The 21329-nt window shown below is 43.7% G+C and overlaps 1 protein-coding gene across 2 annotated transcripts in view; it reads left to right on the top strand.

Moving 5' to 3' along the window:
* LOC144682830 (transmembrane protein 182-like) overlaps positions 1-21329 on the top strand; it is a 71029-nt gene that overhangs the window by 7749 nt on the left and 41951 nt on the right. For both annotated transcript variants that reach the window (XM_078545599.1, XM_078545600.1), the window contains exon 2: positions 20343-20498. In XM_078545599.1, coding sequence (XP_078401725.1) covers positions 20343-20498 — 156 coding nt within the window. The remainder of the gene's footprint in view (positions 1-20342; positions 20499-21329) is intronic.

The raw sequence follows: 21329 nt of genomic DNA, 5'->3' as shown, positions 1-21329 counted from the left end.
TTACAACCTCTCCATGGATACCAAGTGTCTGAACCTTCTGAACTAACCTCCCATGTGGGACCTTGTCAAAGGCCTCACTAAAGTCCATGTAGACAACATCCACAGCCTTTCCTTCATCTACTTTCTTGGTAACCTCCTCGAAAAACTCTACAAGGTTCGTTAAACACGACCTACCACGCACAAAGCCATGCTGACTATCCTTAATCAGCCCTTGGCTGTCCAAATAATTATATATCCGATCTCTCAGAACACCTTCCAATAGTTTACCTACTACTGACGTCAGGCTCACTGGCCTGTAATTACCTGGTTTACTTTTGGAGCCTTTTTTAAACAACGGAACAACATGAGTTACGCTCCAATCCTCCGGCACCTCACCCGTGGTTAAGGACATTTTAAATATTTCTGCCAGGGCCCCTGCTATTTCTACACTAGTCTCCCTCAAGGTCCGAGGGAATATCATGTCAGGCCCGGGGGATTTATCTACCTTTATTCGCTGTAAGGCAGCAAGCACCTCCTCCTCTTTAATCTCTATATGTTCCATGAAACTACTGCTTGTTTCCCTTCCTTCCATATACACTATGCCAGTTTCCTGAGTAAATACTGATGCAAAAAAACTGTTTAAGATCTCCCCCATCTCGGGAGGCTCCACACATAGACGACCACTCTGATCTTCAAGGGGACCAATTGTGTCCCTTACTATCCTTTTACTCTTAATATACTTGTAGAAACCCTTCGGGTTTACCTTCACATTATCTGCCAAAGCAACCTCATGTCTTCTTTTTGCCTTCCTGATTTCCTTTTTTAGTATTTTCTTACATTTTCTATACTCTACAAGTACCTCATTTGCTTCTTGTTGCCTATACCTGCTATACACCTCTCTCTTCTTCTCAACCAGATCGCCAATATCCCTTGAAAACCAAGGTTCCCTATGCCTGTTAACTTTGTCTTTAATCCTGACAGGAACATGCAAACTCTGCACTCTCAAAATTTCGCCTTTGAATGCCTTCCACTTACCGAACACATCCTTGCCAGAAAACAACTTATCCCAATCCACTCTTCCTAGATCCTTTCTCATTTCCACAAAATTGGCCTTTCTCCAATTTAGAATCTCAACTCGAGGACCAGACCTATCCTTATCCATAATTAGCTTAAAACTAATGACATTGTGGTCACTGGACCAAAATGCTCGCCTACACATACTTCTGTCACCTGACCTATCTGGTTCCCTAATAGGAGATCAAGTATTGCATCTTCTCTCGTTGGTACCTCTATATATTGATTTAGAAAACTTTCCTGAACACATTTGACAAACTCCAAGCCATCCAGCCCTTTTACAGTATGGGAGTCCCAGTCAATATGTGGAAAGTTAAAATCTCCTACTATCACAACTTTCTGTTTCTTACATCGGTCTGCTATCTCTCTACAGATTTGCTCCTCCAATTCTCTTTGACTATTGGGCGGTCTATAATACAACCCTATTAGTGTGGTCACACCTTTCCCATTCCTCAGCTCCACCCATATGGCCTCTGTAGACGAGCCCTCCGGGCTGTCCTGCTTATGCACAGCTGTGATATTTTCCCTGACTAGTGATGCCATTCCTCCCCCTTTCATCCCTCCCCCTCTATCACGTCTGAAACAACGGAACCCCGGGACATTGAGCTGCCGGTCCTGCCCCACCTGCAACCAAGTCTCACTAATAGCAATAATGTCGTAATCCCACGTGCCAATCCATGCCCTAAACTCATCTGCCTTTCCGACAATACTCCTTGCATTGAAATAGATGCACCTGAGAACATTTCTATCACGTGCGGACCCATGATTTCTGTCTATACATGCATTCCTCGCTTGACCTTTATCCTCCTCAACCTCACTATCTGCTCTAACACTCTGGTTCCCCTCCCCCTGCAAATCTAATTTAAATGCCCCAGAGCAGCACTAGCAAACCTACCCGCAAGGATGTTAGTCCCCCTCCAGTTCAGGTGCAAACCATCCCGTCGGAACAGGTCCCACCTTCTCTGGAACAGAGCCCAATTGTCAAGAAACATGAAGCCCTCCCTCCTGCACCATCTCCTTAGCCACGTATTCAGCTGCATTATCCTCCTATTTCTAGCCTCACAAGCACGTGGCACGGGGAGCACTCCTGAGATCATAACCCTGGAGGTCCTGTCCTTCAACTTTGCACCTAACTCCCTAAACTCTCTTTGCAGGACCTCCTCCTCCTTCCTATCCACGTCATTGGTCCCTACATGGACCATGACATCTGGCTGCTCACCCTCCCTCCTGAGAATACTGAGAACTCGATCCGAGATATTGCGGACCCTGGCACCAGGGAGGCAACAGACCATCCAGGATTCTCGATCTCTCCCACAGAACCTCCTATCTGTCCCCCTAACTATCAAATCCCCTATCACTACTGCTCTCCTCTTTTCCCTCCCTCCTATCTGAGCTGACGGTCCAGCCTCGGTGCCAGAGACGCGACCACTACAACTTGTCCCTGGTAGGTCGTCCCCACCAACAGTATCCAAAATGGTATACCTATTGTTGATGGGAACGGCCACAGGGGTGCTCTGCTCTTTCTGTGTATTCCCCTTACCTCTCCTGACGTTCACCCAGCTGCCTGCCTCCTGACTTTTAGGGGTGACTGTCCCCCTGAAAATCCTGTCTATTACTGCCTCTGCCTCCCGTATGATCCGAAGTTCATCCAGCTCCAGCTCCAGTTCCCTAACTCGGGTTCTCAGGAGCTGCAGCTGGATGCACCTTTTGCAGGTGTAGTCATCAGGAACCATTGTGCTGTCCCAGACTTCCCACATGCTGCATTCGGAGCACTCGACTGCCCCAACTGCTGCCTCCATTACCTACTCCTAATTTACTTAAAAGGACTTTTAAATAAGATTAGCTAGGGACGTTGTGATAGACATGGAGTTACAGGAGAAGCAAAGTTTAAAAATTATCCAGCAAGGGAATTTGACGGGGTTAAACAGTTCATACTTCAATGCAAGGAGTATTACAAACAAGGGAGATGAGTTAAGGGCACAGGTAGACACATGACAGCAGGATGTCATTGCTATAACAGAGACCTGGCTAAAGGAGGGACAAAACTGGCAACTTAATATCCCTGGTTACAGAGTCTTCAGACATGATAGAGTAGGAGATAAAAAAGGAGGGTGGGGGGGTGGGTAGCACTAATGGTTAAAGAATCAATTCCAGTTGCGAGAAGGGATGATATACTAAATGGGTCAACAAACGAGGCTTTATGGATTGAGCTTAGAAATAAAAAATGGGCAGTCACACTACTGGGAGTATACTACAGACCCCCAAATAGTGAAAGGGAGATAGAAGAACAAATATGTCGGCAAATTTCTGCTTGTAAGAACAAGAGGGCAATAATAGTAGGAGACTTCAACTATCCTAATATCAACTAGGATTCAAACAATATAAGGGGCACTGAGGGAGAAAAATTCATGCAGCGTGTCCAGGAAAATTTTTTCAACCAATTAGTGACAAACCCAATGAGAGGAGATGAAATTCTAGACCTCGTCTTGGGGAACGAAGAAGGGCAAGTGGGTGAAGTGACAGTTGGCGACCATATCGGGGACAGTGATCACAATTTAGTTAGATTTGCATTACCATGGAAAAGGACAGAGATAAGGCAGGAGTAAAAGTCTTGAACTGGGGGAAGGCAAATTTTGCAGAAATGAGAAGAGACTTGGCTGAGGAGGACTGGACAGCACTGCTGGAGGATAAAACAGTGGAAAACCAGTGGGAAGCACTAAAAACCTAATTGTACAAAGTAGACATGTCCCCTACAAAAATAAGAGTGGTACTGCCAAACCTAGACCTCCCTTGTTGTCTAGAGGGTTACAGGGGAAGATCAAACAGAAAAAGAAAGCGTATGATAGGCACAAAGAACTAAGCACTGCAGATAGCCTAGACGAATATAGGAAGTGCAGGGACGAAGTAAAAAAGGAAATAAGAAAATCAAAGAGAGGGCATGAAAAAAGATTAGCAAGTAAAGTTAAAGATAACCCAAAGATGTTTTACCAATACATTAATGCTAAAAGGTTAGTTAAGGAAAAAGTGGGACCTATCAGAGATGAAGACGGAAACTTGTGTGTAGATGCAGAGGCTGTGGGAAGGGTTTTGAATGAATATTTTGTCTCTGTGTTTACAAAGGAAAGGGAGGATGTAGATATAGTAGTCCAGGAGGAACACTACGAGATATTGGACGGGATAGTCATAAAGAGAGAGGAAGTACTCGAAGGGTTGAAATCCTTGAAAGTTGATGAGTCACCATGGCCAGATGGATCGTTTCCAAGGCTGCTGAAGGAAGTCAGGGAGGAGATAGCAGATGCTCTGAGGATGATTTTCCAATCTTCACTAGATACAGGAGAGGTACCGGAGGACTGGAGAAATGCAAACGTAATTCCATTGTTTAAAAAGGGATCAAAGGAAATGCCAAATAATTATAGGCCAGTTAGTCTTACATCGGCGGTGAGCAAATTAGTAGAATCAATCCTGAGAGATAGGATTAACTGTCATGTGGAAAGGCATGAACTAGTCAGGGATGGTCAGCATGGATTTGTTAAAGGAAGGTCTTGCCTCACAAGTTTGATTGAATTCTTTGAGGAAGAGACAACAACGGTTGATGAAGGTAGTGCAGTGGATGTTGTGTACATGGATTTTAGCAAGGCATTTGACAAGGTCCCACATGACAGATTGGTCAGGAAAGTAAAAGCCCATGGGATTCCGGGTAATGTAGCAAACTGGATAAAAGGTTGGCTTTGTAACAGGAAACAAAGGGTAATGGTCGATGGATGCCCTTGCGAATGGAAAGTTGTCTCAAGTGGTGTTCCACAGGGCTCGGTGTTGGGACCCTTGCTGTTTGTGTTATATATTAACGATTTGGACGTGAACGTGGGGGGCACGATTGGGAAATTTGCAGATGACACAAAGATTGGCCGAGTATTGGATAGTGTAGAGGATAGCCATAATCTCCACAATAATATAGATGGGTTGGTGGAGTGGGTGGTAAAGTGGCAGATGGATTTTAACATAGAGAAGTGTGAGGTCATACATTTAGGGAGGTCAAACAGTTACAGGGATTACAAAATAAATGGGAATATACTAAGAGGGGTAGATGAAGTAAGAACTTGGCGTACAAGTACACAGGTCCCTAAAGGCAGCAGTTCAAGTAGACAAGGTTGTAAAGAAGGCATATGGAATGCTCTCCTTCATTGGCAGAGGTATAGAATATAAAAGTAAGGATATAATGTTGGAATTATATAAAACACTGGTGAGGCCACAACTGGAGTATTGTATGCACTTCTGGTCACCACATCACAGGAAGGACGTAATAGCTCTGGAGAGAGTGCAAAGGAGGTTTACAAGAATGTTGCCAGGGTTAGAAAAGCGTAGCTATGAGGAGAGATTGGATAGGTTGGGGTTATTTTCCTTAGAACAAAGAAGGCTGAGAGGTGACTTGATTGAGGTGTACAAAATTATGAAGGGAATAGATAGAGTGGACAGGATAAAATTGTTTCCCTTGATAGAGAATTCTAGAACCAGGGGACATAGAATCAAGATAAGTGGCAGAAGGTGTAGGGGGGACAAGAGGAAGAAATTTTTTACGCAGAGGGTAGTGGGTGTCTGGAATTCGCTGCCCAAGTTGGTGGTAGAGGCAGAATCTCTAAACTCTTTTAAAAAGTACCTGGATCTGCACCTAAAGTGCTGTAGGCTGCAAGGCTATGAGCCGGGTGCAGGAAGGTGGGATTAGAAAGGGCACCTGGGTGTCCTCAGGCTGGCATGGACAAGATGAGCCGAATGGCCTCCTTCTGTGCTGTAACTTTTCTATGGTTCTATGGTTCTAAGGCCATTGAGGAACTGATTAAGGTAGTTGTAAATGCTGTCTGGCCAACCTTATGGTTGGCGGGCTGGCGAAAAGGCCAAGAGGCCTTGGTATTTTTTTAGGAAACCTCATCCACAAGCGGGATGAGGTTTCCTTAAGCTTTTATTAAATAAATGAAAAATTTTTCATAAATATGAAAACATGTCCCATCTCATGTGACACAGTCATTTCAAAAGCCCTTCAATCTCCCTGAGGCAGCTCTGTACCTTAGGAGATTGAATCGCTTTTTCGCGTGCATGTGCAAAAGAACGCTGGCCCCGACTCTCCTTCCTCACCCCGCCCACACAGGTAGCGAGCGCTACTGTTCGCGTCTTATGCTGGCAGGTCTTAATTGGCCCGCCCGCTTAAAATGGCAGTGTGGAGCCGAGCGCGGGTGACGATCAGCTCCCCGACTGTCCCTGCCCGCTCCCGCCGAGCCCGCCCGCTCCCGCCAAGCCCGCTCGCTCCCACCGAGCCCGCCCGCCGGCTGAAAAATTCAGGCCAGTGAACCGTTGTATGCCGGAAGTATCACAGCAGTAGGCTTCACCGTGGTCTTCCATGTCTGTGGATGCATGATTTTAGAATTTGCAAGGGTGGTATGTTAGCACTTGCCCCTTGCCCATGGCCAATAACAAGTAGTTTCCAATTTTCTAAGGGCAGATAATTTAAATCTTGGCAAACACTTTGGATGGTATGTTTTCCACGAGATTGATGGTATGAAACAAGTGACCGCCACTCGTCTCATCATGCACATTGTCATTTTCAGGTTCATCAGCCACCTCATGTATATGTTTCTGACGGGATACCGGAATGTCAGTCTTCCTGCTTGAAAGTACCTGTTGTGTACTGATGCATGGCTCTTTGTATCTGCATCATTCTTTGCTCTAGTGCACTGCTGCTGCCAATATCCCTTTCTGCCGCATGCCTTGCAAAATTGCTGGAAAGCTGAGCACTTCCTTGGTTCATGCAAAAGGCCACACCTTCCACATGTCTTGCTAGGTTCAGTTGTTCTAGTGAGTGCATCAACAATTGGGGTCATACTTAGGACCTATAAGCTTTGTTGACCTGCGAGGATCGCTTTGTACATATGTCCATCCTTGAGTAGCTCTTCGATGCTATTTGTTTTGGGTCTGTCTGGCAGATCTTTCTGGAATTCTTCCAGGGGAGTGGATGTGATCACTTAACTCAACAATTCTGTCTGCTAGCTCTGTGTTTAAAAAAAAAACACAGAATGTACCTTTTCTCTGCATCTGATGAGGAAGTGGTCTACGGATTCTGTAGACTATTGTCAAAACGACATGAACTCTAATCAAACAATACAGAAGTTTAATTTGATTCTGAACTGGTCTTCCAGTGTAGTCCATACCTTTTGTGGATGCTTTAGCTCTTCTGCTGTTAATCCTAACATATTCAGCCAGTGTAGACTTTCATTGCCAATTGTTAGGTGAATTTTTTTGGCTTGCTTGTCTGGTTCAGACACATCTGAGTCAAGAAACCATAGCTCTGTACGCAGTTCAAACATTTTGAATTCAGATATTAGGTCAGCTGCATCCCAATTCAAACTGGGACATTTTGTGGACATTCTGACAATATCACTTTGACCTTCTTTCTCTTATATTACCTGGGATGCATGTTGCTGTCGCTTTTCAGAAACTCCGCCCATTATCATAGTAATCTTCTCTAGCCCAATTTAATGATGGTTTTATTTGGTTTTTTTTGGTTGACTCTCACGTGCTTACTATCAATCTGGCCCATACCCCAGTCACTCGCCTCTCCCAACTGGGCAAACCTGTTGCTGCTCCTCTCTCCGTGCTGTGCCACTCACTGAACTGACAGGCTATGCACTACAATCTCACCACAAGGGATCCGCCTGCTTACCAGCTCTTTATTTGAACACTATCTCTGCATGGTGCCTTCAAAGCTTTTCTGTGCAGTCAGAATGTTGCAGTTTCAACACTCTGGGACACTGCGAACTTATTGTGGTCTGACCAAAATGTTGAAGGACTTCTCATGCCATGTAGCATGATATAAGACAGTTCACTATGATATACCTGTACTCAAATCTTGCTGCCATGCTGTTTGACCACTGCTGAATATCGTGTCGTGTGGTTATAGTGTAAGGGGTTGGGTAAACACATTGTGCATTAATTTATTGAACTAGGAATTGTTATGACCGATGCAGTTGGTAAAGCGGAGTTATTTAAAAATCCCAGAGGGAAACTTTAAACAACTGTCATAATCAATAATTTTAAGTGTTATGTTTGAGATCCAACTCTAAACTCAGGAATCAGACCACTAGTTCTCAAGGTTTTACATTAAACTAAGTGAAACATTTTATTAATTTACACAGGTTAAAATATATGTACACATGACTACAAATTACTACAATCATAACTTTTAATAATTTCCCAAACTAATCTCCATTAAGGCAACAATAACCCATAGACTTAACCAAAACACCAGGCAAAGCATTTTCATCTTACGAATTCAAAATGAGGTTCCTTTCACTATGGAGCTGTTTGGACCAGTTGGAGGCTTGCAGCTGCCTTTTGATCTTACATTGCCTCTGCCTGCACACCCAAAAAACTACTGAAGTTATACCTACCAGCCCCATTGAATGTTAATTCTCATTGTATCAACAACCTCTCTGAACTTCACCTTTTAACAATGGTTTCATAATACCAATTCATAATACCCTTTCATAATACCAATTTTATTAGTAATATAAACATATTGCTTAGTAGCTGTTAGAAAGGTGACAATTTTCACCCCACTTCTTGAAAGCTGTATTCAAAAAATGCAAATACACGCTATCTCTGTTTACATCTCAAACTAATACATCAAAGCACCCAGACTCAAAAATAAAAATACCTGGAAAAACTCAGCAGGTCTGGCAGCATCTGCAGAGAGGAACACAGTTAATGTTTCGAGTCCATATGACTCTTCAACAGAACTAAGTAAAAATAGAAAAGAAGTGAAATATAAGCTGGTTTAAGGTGGGGGGTTAGAGCTGGATAGAGGGTCAGTGATAGGTAGAGATAGCCAAAAGATGTCATGGACAAAAGGACAAAGAGGTGTTGAAGGTGGTGATATTATCTAAGGAATGTGCTAATTAAGGGTAGAAAGCAGGACAAGCAAGGTACAGATAGCCCGGGTGAGGTGGGGTGGGGTGAAGGGAAGGGATCGAAATAGGCTAAAAGGTAGAGATAAAACAATGGATGGAAATACATTTAAAAATAATGGAAATAGGTGGGAAAAGAAAAATCTATATAAATTATTGGGAAAAAAAAGGAGGGATCGGAAAGGGGGTGGGGATGGAGGAGAGATTCATGATCTAAAATTGTTGAACTCAATATTCAGTCCGGAAGGCTGTAAAGTGCCTAGTCGGAAGATGAGGTGCTGTTCCTCCAGTTTGCGTTGAGCTTCACTGGAACAATGCAGCAGGCCGAGGACGGACATGTGGGCATGAAAGCAGGGTGGAGTGTTGAAATGGCAAGCGACAGGGAGGTCTGGGTCATGCTTGCGGACAGACCGAAGGTGTTCTGCAAAGCGGTCACCCAGTCTGCGTTTGGTCTCTCCAATGTAGAGGAAACCGCATTGGGTGCAACGAATGCAGTAGACTAAATTGAGGGAAGTGCAAGTGAAATGCTGCTTCACTTGAAAGGAGTGTTTGGGGCTTTGGACGGTGAGGAGAGGGGAAGTAAAGGGGCACCTTCTGTGGTTGCATGGGAAGGTGCCGTAGGAGGGGGTTGAGATGTAGGGGGTGATGGAGGAGTGGACCAGGGTGTAGAACTGAGAAAGTAGAACTGACAGAAAGTAGAACTGAGTAAACGTGGAACATTAGTTTTTACTCATGTCAATGTTTTTGCAAAATCAACAAAGACAGGAATTTTGAATGTTGAATCTTAGACAAGTGTGATTCAAATTAATGAAACTATACAACTTTAATGACCCTACAGTGTGTATGTGAGTCAGAAAATTAAGTAGGGACCTATTTCATGTAACCCTGTGTAAATTGGACAAAACACCATCTTTACAGCCAGGCTTTTAGTCCAGCCTAAAGCCTAGTTGCGAAGGTGAAATTCTATCCAATTTACCCTTGCCTGAGGATTCATTTTCATTATTTTGCATTGTTGGTAATAGCAATAGAGGAAAAAAAGAACTTGCACTTATTTATATGAGGTCTTGGAATTCAAATCATCTGGATCTCGTACCAGCTTGGGCAAGTATGAACTGATACATTAACAAGCCTTTCTGCTCGGGCAACAGTATGTCAATTGCCCATGGGAAAGAAGGAATAAGTCAAGCAGGAGCAGCCCTCTTCCAGGTGGCTAGCCTCCCAAATTACTGGACCTCGTTTATGGTACGCAATAGCCATCAGGCTAATAACCTCAACAATGATCCCATTTGATATATATATATCACAAAAGAAAAAGTTCCAATATCCAAGTAGTCTCACACCATCAAAACAACTGGTTGCAGGCCACCCCTTCATATTATGGTTATAAAACCAGCGCCATGACAATTAGACAAGCAGTGGGATGCATTCAGTGAAATATTTGGTGCAACACAAGACTAGAACCTACCCTTAAAAGGCAAATACCTCACCTGTGTGGTTAGGCAACAAGGGCAACTGATGAGCTAAGCTACAATGTCGATCTAAAAGAAGAGACTTGCACAAATTGGAAGGAAAGTGGAAATCCAGCAGGCTTACAGCAGAAGAGCTGTAAAAAGTGACGGAGCGGCACAAAAACAATATTAAGAGCTGTAAAAATGAACACAAGAAAGAGACTTGCGAGTGTATTAAGGCTAACGGTAATACTTTTTGTGAATATATTTAAGAGAAAGAGAGTGATTTTGGGAAATGTGGTCCCATTAAAGAAAGACACAGACTACACTGCAATCAATAACTTGTTAAATGAATACTTTGTATCTACCTTCACAGTAGAGGATGAGGAAAAATACCATTGGTACAAGGTACTCTAAAAACAAATCAAGGGGTGGAGTTTATTGAAGTTAATCTGTTTAAAACATTGTAATGGTGAAAATAAGAAGACTTAAGATACCTCCAAGACCTGATAGTTTCCACACTAGTGTATTAAATAAAGTAGGTTATGGAATTGGAGTTGCATTAGTTTTTCCAAAGCAGTATAGATTCAGGAATGTGACTGCAAAACTATCTAAGAAGAGTGAGGAAGTGAAGCCAGGGACAGAATTTAACGTTTGCTGCGATGGGTCTATTCACTGGCTGGCGAGCCGATGGCAACCCCACCACAGCCATTTCTGCAAACCCCATTGGGATTAAATTCCAGTCAGGCAGTTTTCTGGTGTTGGAGTTCTCGGCTCCTACAGGGCAAATTTCCTGCAGGAGTTACTCCTGCAGGGTGGATGTTCTGCCCCGAGAGCTGCTGGCTAATCAGGAGCCACTGCTGGTACTGCAGTAGGCTGGAAGATGATGGTCGTTATGCTGGAGCCCTGGAATGCAGGTAAGTGGGTGTGATCACCATGGCCATTCCAGGGAAGCCCTGGTGAGGCTGGGAGAGAGGAGCTGATGTTAAGGGCAGTGAGGGTATCTTCCCGTGGGTCCTGCTTTGTCACCAGCTGGTCCCTTTGTTGGACACAGGGTGCCCAGGAAGGAGGTGCCCCTACCCCAACATAGGCTTCAGGTGTGCCTGCTAGTGTTTACCTGGTTATTTGGCCACTTAATGTGGCCCCCACCTGGGATGTAGTCTTTATGTGGCCTCTTAAGGGCCTCAATTAGCTCTGGTAACGCTGTTCTCTAATATTCCCACCCCACACTTAATTAATGGATTTCCAAGAGGCAACGGGCCTTCCACCCCGAGCCCCATTATAGTATCTCCCTGCCACCCTGCCTCGCAGCTGTGGGAGCAGTAAATTCCAGCCCAAGTAATTGCAGACTTGTCAGTCTAGCATCAGTAGTGGGGAAGTTATTATATTTTGTCATCAGGGACAGAATGGCTGAACACTTGGATACATTTGTGCTGATCAAAAGATCCTCATGGATTTGCAAAGAGCAAGTCATGTTTGGCTAATCCGGTGCACCTTTGAGCTCTCTGCTCTTTGTTTCCTAACTCTCAGTTTCTTTTGACATCCCAAGGTTTACTGCAACACCGTGCACTTTAAGTTTTGCTATCAATTTGTCATGCAAGACCTTATCAATTGCTTTCTTGAAGTTCATGTAGGTCAACATCCATAGATGCCTCCCTATCCATCATATTAGTGACCTCTTCAAAAGAATGTTTTAAAGGGACAGGCACTTTAAATGAGTGGGCAAACTTGGCAAATCGAGTTCAATGTGGTAAAATGTGAGTTCATCCAGTTTGGATTTAAGAAAGAAGAATTGGATTATTTACTAAATGGTGAGAAACCAGAAAGTGTGGAGTACGGAAGATTTGAGTGCCTGTGTGCACATAAGAAAATGGCTCATGGAGTGTTGATCTTTATTGCATTGTTTTTACAGCACAAAAACACCATTTGGTGCAACATGTCTACATGAGCCTCCTCCTAACTTCATCTCTTATCAACATATCTTTCTATTCCTTGCTCCCTTACGTAATTGTCAACTTTCCTTTCAATTCATCTATTTATTCACCTCCGCTACATCATGTTGTAGCAAGTTCCACATTTGCATCCCTTTCTGAGTAGAGACGTTTCTCCTGAAATCCTTATTGGATTGTTGGAAGGATTAAAACCGTGTCTAACTCCTGGGTGGCTATGGTCCTTACACCTACCAACCTCCCACTGGACCCCCTGACTATCACACTGACCACAGACCTCACCCTCCAAACCCCCGACTTACCCTGAGCCTTGCGATCACCCTCCCGTCCACTGACTACACTCCTGAGACCCTAACCCCCCCAGCTACCTCCTGAACCCCCTCACCCCTGACTACTCCTACACCCTGACTATACCCCCCCAGGGCTATCCTTCCGACACCTCCCCCACCACCCAACTAACTCAAAACCCCTCGACTACTCCCCACCAACCCGAATACACGAACCCCAACCTGACCACCCGAACCTCCAATGACCAACTGAGCCCCCCAACACCAATCATCCCATCCATGACCAACCTATCTACCCCCCATGACCACCCTACCCTGACTCCCGACCACCCTAACCCCCAGTCAATCAGAGGCCAGCAGCTCTCCAGATCTTTGGACCAGAGGCTGGGGTTGGGGACTGGGGGTTGGGAGGTCATGGGGTGAGGGCAACCTAGGGCCAGAAAAACCTTTAGCTAGGGGGCCTCCCTGGGGCCATTTAAGGAGGGACCCCCCTTTGTCCACCACCAGCCTGCACAGGCTATTCTGCCGGGCTGGCTGCTTGGCGTGGGCCCCCCATTGCTGGTTAAATTCTGGTGGTGGTGGGATGAGGTCCTTAAGCGGGCATTAATTGATTCTCAATTACAGTTGTAGAGAGAGGGTTTGGTTTCTTGGGTACTGGGTAAGAAAGGAATCCAGTAGACATGACAAAATCTGAATTTCCTTTTCCTCACTCACTGCCTCTTTTTGCCAGTTTGCCTGAGGGGTGGGGTGGAGGTGTGGCCAAAGTCGCCTCTGTTTATTATTCTATGTCTTTTACTCATTTTATAGATTTGCCTACTTATTTATTCCACCACTTCACTTTTACTGCTCTGTACCCCTGTGAATGTGATCAGTGCCTCTTTTTATTTCCTATAGACTTTATGTTATCTCTAATTAGTACAACTGTATAGCTTTCTTTCTTCTTTCAGAATTCTTTCTGAATATGTTTTAGAACATAGGAACTAGGAGCAGGAGTAGGCAATTCAGCCCCTCGAGCCTGCCCTGCCATTCATTACGATCATGGCTGATCTCATTTCGGCCTCAACTCCAATTTCCCGCCCTCACCCCATAACCTTTCAACCCATTACTATTTAAAAAGTCTATTTCCTCCTTTAATCTTAAATATTTAAAGCCTTTTTTTTTTGCATTCCGTGCAGCCTGGTATTACTTTCTAATATTCTCACCTGGTTCCCACATCCCTGCTGAGTTAGCTTAAACCCTGCCCAACAGCACTTACAAAACGACCCGCAAGTAACTCAGTCCCAGCTCCGTTCAGATGCAACCCATCCAGCTTGTACAGGTTCCGTCTCCGCCAGAGCCAGTCCCAATGTCCTAGGAATCTAAAGCCCTCCCTCCTGCACCATTTTTCCAGCTACGCATTCATCTGTCATGTTTTCCTATTTCTGTACTCACTTGCATGTGGCGCTGGGAGTAATCCGGAGATTACTACTTTAGAGGTCCCATTTGCTAATTTTCTACCATCTCCCTAAATTCCGATTGCAGGACCACATCCCCCTTCCTCCCTATGTCATTAGTACCAATGTGCACCACAACCTCTGGCTGTTCGCCCTCCCCCACAAGAATTTCCTGCAGCCGTTCTGTGACATCCTTGACCCTAGCATCAGGGAGGCAACGAACCACCTTGGAGTCACGTTAACGGCCACAGAAACGCCTGTTTGCTCCCCTAACTAATTTGTCCCATATGAAGCTTTTAAAACTGAGCACAATAGACCTTTATTAGGTAAGGTAGAAAGGAATTTGGCTGTTGAGCCATGTTCTAACTGACTATTTGTACTGCCCTTCCGCTTTTCTTCCTGCTCTCCTGTACAAGCTGGGCCACCGTGGTGCCACGGGCTTGGCTCTCGCTGCACTCCTCCAAGGATCCATTACCCTCACCGATATCCTGAATGGAAAACCAGTTAGTGAGCAGGACCTCTGGGGACTCCTGTGCTACCTGCCCGTTTCTCTTGGACTGTTTGTCAGTCACCCATTCCCTATCTGAAACAAAAACAAAAAGTGCTGGAAAAGCTTAGCAGGCCCAACAGCACCTGTGGAGAGAAAGACAGAGTTTAATGTAAAGGTAATAGAAATCTGGAACTCCTCCACCAGCCCTATCCCCTCCAAAACGCTGTAGACGTTGTCCCATATGAAGCTTTTAAAACTGAGCACAATAGATCTTTATTAGGTAAGGTAGAAAGGAATTTGGCTATTGAGCCATGTTCTAACTGACTGATGGAACAGACTTTTGGGGCCTGCTCCTGTACCTATGTTCTGGTTTGTTTGTATATGTCTGAGTGAGCGAATGAGAGACAAAAATAATAGGGAGGGTCCATTCCCTCCACAATTCCCTGGTCCCCTCCTCAATCACCCAAACAACTCCTCCCCTTCCCATGGCAACTTTCCATGGAAGCAGAAGAGATACAACACCTGTGCTTTTACATTAAGGTCCTTGTCATTGGCCAAGCCCAGTTCCTCTTTACAGTGAAACAGCAATTTATGTGTACTTTTTTCTATTTTTTATACTGTATATTCACTGCTCACAATGCAGTCTGCACTAAACTGGGGAGATTGGGTGATGGTTTTCTGGAACAGTTCCATTCAGTCCGCTAGTGTGACCCTGAGCTTCTGATAGCCTGTAGTTTTAATTCTCCATCTTGCCCCCAATCTGTCCTTTCTGTCCTCTGCATCTTGCAGTGTTCCAATGCAAGTTTGATTTTTTGATTAGTTAATTTACAGCCTTTTGGACTCAGCAGTGAGTTCAACAATTTCAGACTGTAAGCTCTGCCCCTATTTTGTTAGCTTTTGCATTGCTGGTTTTAGATTTACTGTCTGGTTCTCTTTATTTGCTTTCAGATGAAGCTGTTCATCATTCTGCCATTCACACCTCCTCTAACCATATCTTTTGTTCTTTACTTGTCCCATTACCACTTCCTTTGGTCTTGCACCACTAACCTCTTGTCATTTAATCCCTCCTGTCTTCCACCCTATAGACTCTTTGTTCTTTTTCCCACCCACCCGCTATTTCACTTGCTTAAAACCTATTACATCTCTTAACTTTTCCCAGTTCTAATGCAAGGCCACCAACCTCAAACATTGGGCCAGACTTTTGTGCGTTCTTACTTGTGCTGGATTCTACTTGGGTATCTTTCTATGTTACACTATTTATCCATGTCATTGGTGCCTGAACAGGTATATGTATGAGATAGATCGGCTCCACAGATTTCTTTCTTCCCTGTTTGCTAATGGTCACTACTCTAATCATTGCAATGTGATGGTGTGATCACCCTCCTGAATATCTGCTCCAGAAAAGTTTCTCCCTCCCAACTGACCAGATGATTCTCAAGCTGTGCAATTTGACTCTTAACTGCCCTCTCAAATGACCTCACAAACCATTCAGTTGTGTGAAACTGCTGTAGAAATGTCAATTAAGAATAAAATTGAATGGATGACCTAGGCACCAGAAATGATGAATGCACACCTTGCCCAGTTGACTCTGCAAATTCCTCCTCAACAACATCTGGAGATTTGAGCCAAAATTGGGAGATCTTTACAAGGACCAGTCAAGCAACAGCCTCATATAGTCGCACTCAGCAAATCATAACCTATAGCTAAAATCCCAGATTTCTCCATCACCATATCTCGATATTTTCCATCCCATCAGCAGGCAGAACCGCCAGAGGTGGTGTCACAGTGGAATAGAATCTGTCCTCAACACTAACTCTGGACTCCATGAAGTCTCATGGCATCAGGACAAACATGGGCATGAAAACCTCCTGCTGATTGTCACCTGTCAACCTTGCAGCCAATGAATCAGTGCTCTTCAACATTGAATTCCACTTGGAAGAAGCATTGAAGGAAGTAAGAACACGGAATGTACTCTGAGTGGGGGATTTCAATGCCCTTCACCAAGAGTGGCTCAGCAGCACTACTACTGACTGATTTGAACGAGTCCTGGTGGCTGTATCTGCCAGACAAGGCCTGCTACGCGTGATGAGACAACCAATATGGGGGACAAACTTACTTAAGCTCATCCTCACCAATCTATCTGTCAAAGATGCAGCTGTCCATGACAGTATTGATAGGACTGACCACAGCACAGTCCATGTGGAGACACAGCCTCATCATCACACTGAGGATACTGTCCATCGTGTCATGTGACATTACCACTGTGCTAAATGGGATAGACTCAGAACAAATCTAGCAGCTCAAAATTGGGCATCGATAAGATGTTGTGGGCCATCAGCATTAGCAGAATTGTATTCGGCCAAAACCTGAAATCTCATGGCCTGGCGTATCCCTAACTCTACCATTACCATAAAGCCAGGGGACCAACATTAGTTCAATGAGGAGTGTGGGAATGCATGCCAGGAGCAGCACCAGGCATACTTAACCTGGTGAAGCTACAATGCAGGACTATATGCATCTAAACAATAGAATAAACGGACCTAAGCAATCCCACAACCAATGGATCAGATCTAAGCTCTTCAATCCTGCCACATCCAGTCATGAGCGGTGGTTGATAATTAAACAACTAACAGGAGGAGGAGGCTCCAAAAACACCCCCCCTCAATGTTGGGGGTGTCCAGCACATCAGTGCAAAATACAAGGCTGAAGCATTTGCAGTCATCTTCAGCCAGAAGTGCTGAGTGGATGGTCCATCTTGGCCTTCTCCTGAGGGCCCAATTATCATACATGTTATTCTTCATACAATTCAGTTCACTTTATGTGGTAGATAGAAACAGCTGCAGGCAATGAAAGATGATGGGTCCTGACAACATCCTGTCAGTAGTACTGACACCATCCAGGATAAAGCATCTCGCATGATTGATTGGTACCCCATCCATCACCTTTAACTTTCACTCCCTCCACACAGGTGCACTGTGACTGCAGTGCATAGCATTTACAAGATGCGCTTCAGGAACTTACCAAGGCTGCTTCGATGGTGCTTTCAAAATTTGTGAACCTTACTGCTTAGAAGAACAAGAGCGACAGGCTGAAGGGAAACCACCACCCGCACATTTCCATCAAGTCTCACACTATCACGACTTGGAACTGTATAGTCATTGTTTGATTATCACTGTCAAAATCCAGCAACTCCCTCCACCACCTTCACCAACAGCATCGTGGGTGTATCTTCAACACATGAACTGCAACGGCTCAAGAAGGCAGCTCACCACCACCTCCTGAAGGGCAGTTAGAAATAGCTAGTAAATACTTGCCTTACCAGTGATGCCCAAATTCTGTGAATGAATAGAAAGATTTTTTTGCTCTCAAAAATACTGTTTCCTGAGTCAGTAGTGGGAGGATTGTCTGTCTTGTCACCTTCTGAAATCCTTGGCTTGTCTCCTGGGAAGTCAGCATGGTTGAATCTCTATCTATAGATGTGTTATTCAACTTTGAAGTATTTTTCTAAGGCATTGCTGAAAAAAGAGATATGTTGTTGAAGCTTTTCATCTTGCACTCATCAGTACAGATTCACAAGAATACCAAATCTAAAGGGAATAACAATTTATACTGCATGAGAATAGGGTGCTGATTGGTTGGCAAGAGGATTATGATTGGTAGAGATGTTGCCATGAAGAATGCATCAGGAAACAGTTAACTGTCAATTTTTTATTTAAATTCAAGCAAGGCAGGTTGACTCTGGTCAAGGCATTGCCATGGGAAATGAACCAGGGAATAGCTGTCTCCCAAGCTTTTGTTTAGTTGAAAAAGGCACATTATGTGGGCATGCTCTTTCTCCTTGCAAAGGGCAGGGCCCTGTGTGTGAATATAGGTAGTTTCTAGCCTGAGTAAGTAAGTCACACTGCAAGCCTGACTGGTTATCTTAAATTGGTTGTCACTGTGATTGTTAGCACAGTCAGGGTAGTTTAGCAAATGTTATGTTGCTGTACCAATCTGGCATCCCTTGGACCTTCCTCAATTTCCTTATTGTTATCACCATTCTCTTCCTCCTCCAAATATGCACAAATACCTCTTATAAAGCACCTCTCACAACTTCAGGAGATCCCAAAGTGCTTTACAGCCAATGAAGTTAATTTGAAGTGAAGTCATTGGTTAGAGAGGGATGCCTAATAGTAGGGAATTTGAGAGTTTGGCAGTGGATTCAAGACTCAAGAAATGAGACAAGTAAATGGCATGCTACCAGAAGCAAGCTGTTCTGCAAAAATTCAAGTTCAGCAAACCTTAGATCCGAGAATTTCCATAGCAAATGGATAAATGAATTAAGAAGACATGTTTCAAAAATACAGCCATAGCTTTGTTATTACTGGGTAATTTCTGGTAGGCAAAGCGCCAGGAAAGTACCAAAACCTTACTGCTGAACCGTATACAGTGGGATTGAAGCTGGGATCTTCATGATCTGCAGAGCTCAGCCACTTTTACCTTAATGAGCTGAGTATTCATGGATTATTTCAATTCAATGTAATACAGGTTTCTCTTTCAGGGACACTTGAGTGGAAAAGTAATTCAGAGGATTATGTTGGATATATGGCACAGAAATAGGCCATTTGGCTCACCCAATCAACGCTGGTGTTTATGCTCCATCGAGCTTCCTCCCATTGTAACATCGATTCCCTTCTCCCTCAAATGTTTGTCTAACTCCTAAATGCATCTGTACTATTTGCTTCAACCACTCCCTCTGGTAACAAGTTCCACATTCTTACCACACTTGGGGAAAGAAGTTTCTTCTAAATTTCTGATTTGATTTATTGGTGACTATCTTACATTGCTGGCCTCTAGCTATGCTCTTCCCCACAGTGGAAACATGCGCAGTTTTTTGCTTTTATCTTAGTGTTTAATTGACTGCCACTTCTCTTCAAGGAATGCCTACTTTGAAGAAGTATTGCTCTTCTTTCCGTCAGGATTTTCGTATCTCTCTTTTGCTCTACTTGTCCCACCCCGCCTTAAACCAGCTTATATTTCACCTCTCTTGTATTTTTACTTAGTTCTGTTGAAGGGTCATTCAGACTCGAAACGTTAACTGTGTTCCTCTCCGCAGATGCTGCCAGACCTGCTGAGTTTTTCTAGGTATTTTTGTTTTTGTTTTGGATTTCCAGCATCTGCAGTTTTTTGCTCATCTTAGTGGAAACATTCTCTCTGTCCACTCTGTCAAAACCTTTCATAATTTTAAAGATCATCACCCTTCAGCTGCCTTCTTTCAAGAGAAAAGCAATCCAGTCCATCAATTCTTTCCTGATATGTATACCCATGTATTTCTAGTATCATCCTGGTAACTATTCTGTGCACCCTCTCCAGTTCCACATTATCCTTTTTATAATACGCTGACTAGAACTATACGCAGGACTCTTACCTGTGGTCAAACCAAATTTCAATACAGGCTTAGCATGACTTCTCTTTTTTCCAATTTTAACCCTCTGGAAATAAAACCTAGTGTTATTAGTTTGCTTTTTGTTTTGGCTTTGCTAACCTGTGACACAGCTTTTAATGATATATTGATACTCCAAGATCCCTTTGTTCCTCTACCCACCTAAACTTGCAGCTTCCATATAATACATAATCTCCCTATTCTTCCTACCAAAATGTACTACCTCACATTTATCTGTGTTGAACTTAATTTGCAAATTATTTGCCGATTGTACAAGTTTAATAATGTCCTTCTGTAATTTGTTGCAGCCAACCAATTCAACTGGGACGAACCAGGAACACTTCAATGGGAAAGAAAATTCACTTGGAGTGAATCAACCATCTCCTACAAATGAACCAGTTGTCTTGGAAAAGGCATATTATCAGGCTCGTAGAAAGCTGAACAAGCACAGACTCTTATTTGTTGTGAGTTCTACATCTAAACAATTTAAGATTTCTTTATATTGCTTAACCTTTTAATTTACTCACCACTGGTCTCCATAAATTTCCTTGTGTTGAGGTTATTAGTACATAAGCATGAGTGCCCCCATTAGTGACTCCTTTCCCTCACTACTTCTCTACTTGTGAACATGTGCCTGATCTGTTTGTTGCCCACAAACATCAGAAATCAACTGAACAGCTGAAATCAAGCAGAAAGAGGAATTAAGACCACACCCTATGACTACCTCAACTTCATTTCCCAGTTACTACTCCTGTGCAATGTGGTACAGCACAATTTGCAAAATGATTAAGAACATAAGAAATAGGAACAGGAGTAGACCATAAGGCCCTTCGAGCCTGCTTTGCCATTCAATGAGATCATAGCTGATCATCGACCTTAACTTTCCTGCCCACTCCCCATATCCCCTGATTTCCTGAGAGACCAAAAATCTATCTCAACCCATATATATCCAATGATGGAGCAACAATGGGTCGGGAATTCCAAAGATTCACAACACTTCAAGTGAACAAATTTCTTCTCATCTCAGTCCTAAATGATCTACCCCTTATCGAGAGACCATGCCTCATGTTTTAGACTCCCTAGCCAGAGGAATCAACCTCTCAGGATATAAAATAGGGTAGACACCATCAGAATCTTGTATGTTTCAATGAGATTACCTTTCATTCTTCTAAACACTAGAGCGTTTAGGCCCAATTTACTCAGCCTCCCGTCATAGGATAATCCTCTTATCCCATTAACCAATCTAGTGAACCTTCAATGCATTGCCTCCAATGCAAATATATTACTCCTTAAAA

Source organism: Cetorhinus maximus, chromosome 7 (genome assembly GCF_964194155.1).
Source record: "Cetorhinus maximus chromosome 7, sCetMax3.hap1.1, whole genome shotgun sequence".
Classification (NCBI taxonomy): domain Eukaryota; kingdom Metazoa; phylum Chordata; class Chondrichthyes; order Lamniformes; family Cetorhinidae; genus Cetorhinus; species Cetorhinus maximus.
Note: the sequence above shows the minus strand (reverse complement) of the source record. Positions and strands in the feature narration are given on the sequence as shown.